The sequence below is a fragment of the Varanus komodoensis genome, unplaced genomic scaffold (assembly GCF_004798865.1).
Source record: "Varanus komodoensis strain SLA01 unplaced genomic scaffold, ASM479886v1 scaffold53, whole genome shotgun sequence".
Taxonomy (NCBI): domain Eukaryota; kingdom Metazoa; phylum Chordata; class Lepidosauria; order Squamata; family Varanidae; genus Varanus; species Varanus komodoensis.
The window spans coordinates 1,756,826-1,763,279 of NW_025336126.1; the positions used below are offsets into that span (position 1 = coordinate 1,756,826).

At 45.1% G+C, this 6,454-nt stretch overlaps 1 protein-coding gene across 2 annotated transcripts in view; it reads right to left on the minus strand.

The window, feature by feature from the left end:
• Positions 1-5,694, minus strand: part of LOC123032174 (sacsin-like) — a 32,733-nt gene extending 27,039 nt beyond the window's left edge. The window contains exon 1 of one of the 2 annotated variants that reach the window (XM_044447880.1): positions 5,647-5,694. In XM_044447880.1, the coding sequence (XP_044303815.1) occupies positions 5,647-5,674 (28 nt within the window). In that variant the 5' untranslated portion in view covers positions 5,675-5,694. Of the gene's footprint in view, positions 1-5,335; positions 5,393-5,646 lie in introns of those variants that run through there. The other variant, XM_044447882.1, reaches the window with a different exon arrangement.
• Positions 5,695-6,454: the final 760 nt, after the last annotated feature.

Below are 6,454 nucleotides of genomic sequence, written 5' to 3' on the forward strand. Positions count from 1 at the left end.
AAGACTGAACATCGACATCTTAGGAATCAGTGAACTAAAATGGACAGGAATGGGTGGATTTAATTCAGATGACCATCAGGTATACTACTGCAGGCAAGAATCCCTCAGAAAGAATGGAGTAGCCTTCATAGTCAATAAAAGAGTAGGAAAAGCAGTACTGGGATACAATCTCCAAAATGACAGAATGATCTCAGTTCGAATCCAAGGCAAACCATTCAACATCACAGTAGTCCAAGTCTATGCCCCAACCACTGGTGCTGAAGAGGCTGAAATTGACCGGTTCTATGAAGGCCTACAACACCTTCTAGAACTAACACCAAAAAATGATGTCCTTACCAACATGGGGGATTGGAATGCTAAAGTAGGAAGCCAAAAGATAACCGGAATAACAGGCAGGTTTGGCCTTGGAGTATAAAATGAAGCAGGGCACACAGGCTGGTAGAATTTTGTCAAGAGAATACGATGGTCATAACAAACACTTTTTTCCAACAACCCAAGAGACAACTCTACACATGGACATCACCAGACAGTCAACACAGAAATCAGATTGATTATGTGCTCTGCAGCCAAAGATGGAGAAGCTCTATACAGTCAGTAAAAACAAGACCAAGAGCTGACTGTGGCTCAGATCATGAGATTCATGTTGCAAAGTTTAGGCTTAAATTGAAGAAAGTAGGGAAAAGCACTAGGCCACCCAGGTATGACCTAAATCATATTCCTGATGAATATACAGTAGAGGTGACAAATAGATTTAAGGAATCAGATCTGATAGACAGAGTGCCTGAAGAACTATGGACGGAGGTTTGCAACATTGTACAAGAGGTAGCAACTAAAACCATCCCAAAGAAAAAGAAATGCAAGAAAGCAAAATGGCTGTTTGAGGAAGCTTTACAAATAGCTGAGGAAAGAAGGGAAGCGAAAGACAAGGAAGAAAGAGAAAGATGCAAACAATTGAATGCAGAATTCCAGAGAATAGCTAGAAGAGATAAGAATGCCTTCTTAAATGAACAGTGCAAAGAAATAGAAGGAAACAATAGAATAGGGAGGATCAGCGATCTCTTCAAGAAAATTGGAGATATGAAGGGAACGTTTCAAGCAAAGATGGGCATGATAAAGGACCAAAATGGCAGGGACCTAACAGAGGCAGAAGAGATTAAGAAGAGGTGGCAAGATTACACAGAAGAACTATACAAGAAAGAGCTTAACATCCCTGATAACCACGTTGGGATGGTCACTGACCTTGAGCCAGACATCCTGGAATGTGAAGTCAAATGGGCCTTAGGAAGTCTGAGCAACAACAAAGCTAGTGGAGATGAAAGTATTCCAGTTGAGCTGTTCAAAATCTTAAAAGATGATGCAGTAAAAGTGCTACACTCAATATGCCAGAAAATTTGGAAAACTCAACAGTGGCCACAGGATTGGAAAAGGTCAGTTTACATTCTGATCCCAAAGAAGGGCAATGCCAAAGAATGTTCAAACTACTGTACCATTGCACTCATTTCACATGCTAGCAAAGTTATGCTCAAAGGCCTACAAGCTAGGCTCCAGCAGTATGTGACCGAGAACTACCAGATGTACAGGCAGGATTTCAAAGAGGGAGAGGAACTAGAGATCAAATTGCCAACATAAGCTGGATCATGGAGAAAGCTAGAGAGTTCCAGAAAAACATCTACTTCTGCTTCATTGACTATGCTAAAGCTTTTGATTGTGTGGATCACAACATATTGTGGCAAGTTCTTAAAGAGATGGGAGAGATGGGAGACCATCTTATTGTCTCTTGAGAAACCTATATGCATGTCAAGAAGCAACAGTGAGAACTGGACACGGAACCACTGATTGGTTCAAAATTGAGAAAGGAGTTTGGCAAGGCTGTATACTGTTGCCCTGCCTATTTAACTTATATGCAGAGCACATCATGAGAAAGGTGGGGCTAGATGAATCACCAGTTGGAATGAAGATTGCTGGGAGAAATAAAAACAACCTCAGATATGCAGATAATACCACTCTAATGGCAGAAAGTGAAGAGGAACTAAAGAGCCTCTTGATGCGGGTGAAGGAGAAGAGTGCAAAAGTTGGCTTGAAACTCAACATTAAGAAAATTAAGATCATGGCATCTGGTCCTCTCACTTCCTGCCAAATAGATGGGGAAGAAATAGAGGTAGTGACAGATTTTATTTTCCTGGGCTCCACAATCACTGCGGATGGGGACTGCAGCCAAGAAATTAAAAGACACTTGCTCCTGGGGAGGAAAGCTATGGCAAATCTAGACAGCATACTAAAAAGCAGAGGCATCACCCTGCCAACAAAAGTGCGTATAGTCAAGGCTATGGTTTTCCCAGTTGCAATGTATGGCTGTGAAAGATGGACCATAAGGAAGGCTGAGCGCCTTTGAATTGTGGTATTGGAGGAGACTCCTGCGAGTCCCTTGGACCGCAAGGCAATCAAACTGGTCAGTCCTAGAGGAGATCAATCCTGACTGCTCTTTAGAAGGCCAGATCCTGAAGATGAAACTGAAATACTTTGGCCACCGAATGAGAATGAAGGACTCCCTGGAGAAGAGCCTAATGCTGGGAACAATAGATGGCAAAAGAAGAAGGGGACTGCAGAGGATGAGGTGGCTAGATGGAGTCACTGAAGCAGTTGGTGAGAACTTGAGTGGACTCCGGGGGATGGTGGAGGACAGGAAGGCCTGGAGGAGTGTTGTCCATGGAGTCGTGATGGGCTGGACATGACTTCGTGACTAACAACACCAAGAGTTAGCTTACAGCAGCTTCCTGGTCCAGTTAAAAATTCCATCTTCTTAAAGTAACAGCAGCATTAAACAGTGACCTGGCTTGGAATACTGCTGCTTTCTGAGAAAGGGGTGCAGGTTTGATTTTATAACACAAAGGCACATATAAGCAACCCTTTTCTGCCAGGATTTGCCTGAATTTTCCCAACACTTTACACTTAAATAGGACTAAATCAAAATGCAGCCCATGATGTAGAGTTAGTAAGCAATGAGGTCTGTGCTACTGGATGCTTCCAGATGAGGCTTTTATGATTCTTGTGAGCCTCCCATGCTTTTTCACTATTGCTTTTTTCTGCAGAAAAAATTAGAAAAGACAAAATAGCTGCACAATGCAGACTTAGGCCAATTTAGAGTACCCTCTCCATGCTCTAAGGATGCTTCCAGACAGAGGAGTTCTATGCATTATACAGTTATTCTGATTTTGCCTACTTAAGTAGCAATCCTAGACATACTTAGACAGAAAAAAAACTTTCTGTCCAAAGTTGCATAGGAATGCACCTTTCATGGAAGTATTAATGCTAAAAAAAAAGATGAAGAAGTGGGAAAGTGCAGGTGGATTCAGAGGTGTTGTGGGCACATGGAATCTCTGGGGCTGATCTCTGTTTCCCAGGACTTTGATCCTACCTCCTGAGCCCTGACTGTCCATGGATGCCAATGGAAGGTTTTTACTTAGCTTTGCCACCAGGCAGGGGGTGATCTTTAAAGTGTGATTAAGGGATCAGAGGGCTTAACACTCCCCTCTCCACTAGCTGCAGCCTCACCACCACGAACACGCACACCTCTCCTTGCATTGCCCTTGAGACTGAGAAGGGGAACCCTTTCTCCACTAGTGTGGGATGACCTGGGGCAGGGTGCGAATGAAGGTCCTCGAGACACGCCCCCCACCACCACTTAAAACTTGGCAAATGAGGCAAGGCAATTGCCCCTGAAAAGCAAGGTCTGGAAGTGCCCCCAAACGAAGGCGAACATCTTACCTTTGTCTGGGAGGATGCTGCCAGACTCTGCCAACGACTAGCCCTGTCTTAGTTCTACCACAGTGCAAGGCTTACTGACATTCCAGGATTCCCAGAAATACTGCTGATTTACATACACACAGTTACATGATCCCAAGAGCTTGTTGGAAAATGGGGTTTCCCACTTCCAGGACTAAAAAAAAATGTCACGGAGAGGGCTGTAAGAGTTTGTTAACATTTCCATGTGATGTAAGGGTTAAATTACACAACAAGAGGGGACCCTGGACTCTTTTTATTCACATTCTCCCTCACCTGCCCCATGGAGCTAGAATAATAGAAACTTGCTGTGCCAATGCAGAAACAAAACTTATTTTAAGGCAGTTTTAGTTCTCTCTTTGAGAACAGAGGAAGGGAAACTTAAAAGTAACTGAATGAACGGAAGTGCTTCGGTCATGGCAAAAGTCCAAAGCTGTGCTCAAGCACTGAAGTGTATAAGGGCCTAAAGTGTATATGCTACTGTACATGCATTGAATGATCCAGCATCATGTTTCCCCATGAATGACTAAGGGGTGGGTGGGTGGGTGGGTGGGTAGGGGATTTTTTTCAAGCTAAACAATAGTGCTCTTGAATCAAAACTGTCATTTTTCTTCAATGCTCCTTAGTGCCTGGGGCCTCAGCTGACAACTGCAAATAAGGAACTGGAGTAAACTTTAAGTGACCCCAAATCATACACTCACATATCTAGAAGCATGTCCTCTGTGAGATGGAACTGAATCATGTCCAGCCCATAGCCTTCTCGGGACACAAGACCCTGTCAAACATGGCACTCCCAGAGTCGACTGGGAGCCTCCAGAGGTTCCCAGGGAGTGATATTTGTACCTGGTGTTCAAGCACTAGGGAGCAATCAACATTGTTTTGGTTATCAAAGCTGAAGACTCAAGGTCACCAGAGATGGGAGGGCAGAATGGCCTAGTGAATGGTTTAGGACCGGCAGCTGGGAGCACTGGGGTGGGCATGAAGAGAGTGGAGATGGGCCATCACGCCACCAGGTGATGTCAGGGGATGAGTCAGGGGGAATAAAAGACTTCTGGTAAGAGGAGTCGGGGTCCCTCTTATTGCTGTGGAGGTGCCGGCTTGCTACCTGCTGGCCCTTCTGCCAGTCAGCTGTACTGAAGAGATTGGAGACTCCCTGGACACTTTGTAGATCAGAAGACAGTGGCAGTCCTAGCATAGGGGATGGACGGCTTTCCTGTTTTCTTGCTTGTAGTGGTGTAACAGGACCCTGAGGTCTTGTGGGATGCGTGATCTGCTTCACTCAGTGTCTATAATTGCTCCTCTCCAACTTCCCCCAACATTTCCCTTTTATGCCTGCTTTTATTCCATCCCGTTTATCCTTAGCTCCACCTCCATTTTCCATCTTTTAATAAATCTATTTTTATTCCTCATGCTTGGATGGAGGGAAACCATGGGGCAACATCAGCCTGGAGACCAGGGGGGTGTGGGGTGGGCGGGTAGGGGATTCCCCCTGACCCATTGCTACAGTGGGTATCTAAATCATAGTACAAGCCCCATGGCAAGAAAAGATGCTCACAGAAGTGGTGCCACAGATCATCTCAATCTATTTCCATCTGAGTTCCAGCCCGAAGGTCAGCGCTGAAGGCATCCTGGTCACCTCGCTGGATAACCTACACCAAGAGCTGAGTGGGATGAGGGGAGTGCGATCGGATCAATTTCCTTGGATCTCTCAGGAGCTTTTGCTCCCACTGGCCACACTAGCCTTCTCTTGACTTGCAATCCCGCTTGAGAAGCAAGTGCCGCTGCTAAAGAAGTTCCGCTCCCACCTATCTGGTGAATTGTTTCCAAAAGGTGATCCTGAAGGACTTCCATTCAGACCCATGTTACCTGTGTTATGGCAGGCCTTGGACTTCATCACCACGCTAGCTGGGAATGATGATTGCAGTCCAACACATCTGAAAGGCAGCAGGTTGGGGAAATTACACCAGGGGTTTACGTTGTTTTCCAAGTTGTTTCAGGCCTACACGTAGCTGCAGAGTGAAGTCCATCAGGGATGAAGGACAGGGTGTCATCTGTATGCTGATAATGCCCAGCTCCAACTTTCTACTTCAGCAAACCCAAAGGAGGTGGTAGAGAACAGGTAAACAGGTATCTGAATTCAACATTGGACAGAATGATAGCCAGTACACTGAAGCTCAGCCTCAACAAGCTTCCTTAGGTAGATGGTTCATTTCACCATTGCAGTATATTCAACCTCACACTACCTCAAGGAAGAAGTTTGCAGCTTGGAGGCACTGTTAGATCCAGCCATTGCTCTTAATGGCTACCTGTGGCACAAAGCATCTCTCAGAAACTAAGGTTAGTCCACCAGCTTCTCTTCCTGGACAAGCAGAGCTGACCACTGTAATCCATGCCATGGTGACATCCAGGTTAGACTACTGCAATACATTGTATGCGGGCCCATTTTTGAACACTACTCAGAAATGTCAACTGATGCCAAACACAGCAGCTAACACTGGGATTTGTCAGGCAGACCTGACTCAGTCACACCTAAAACAGACCCATTGAAATCAATGGGACGTAACATTAGTCATATCTGACTGATGTCCCACTGAATTCAGTGGGTCTACTTTAAATATGAGTGCAATCCTCTATCTTGCCAGATCTAAAACAACTTCCCTTGGTCCTTAACCCT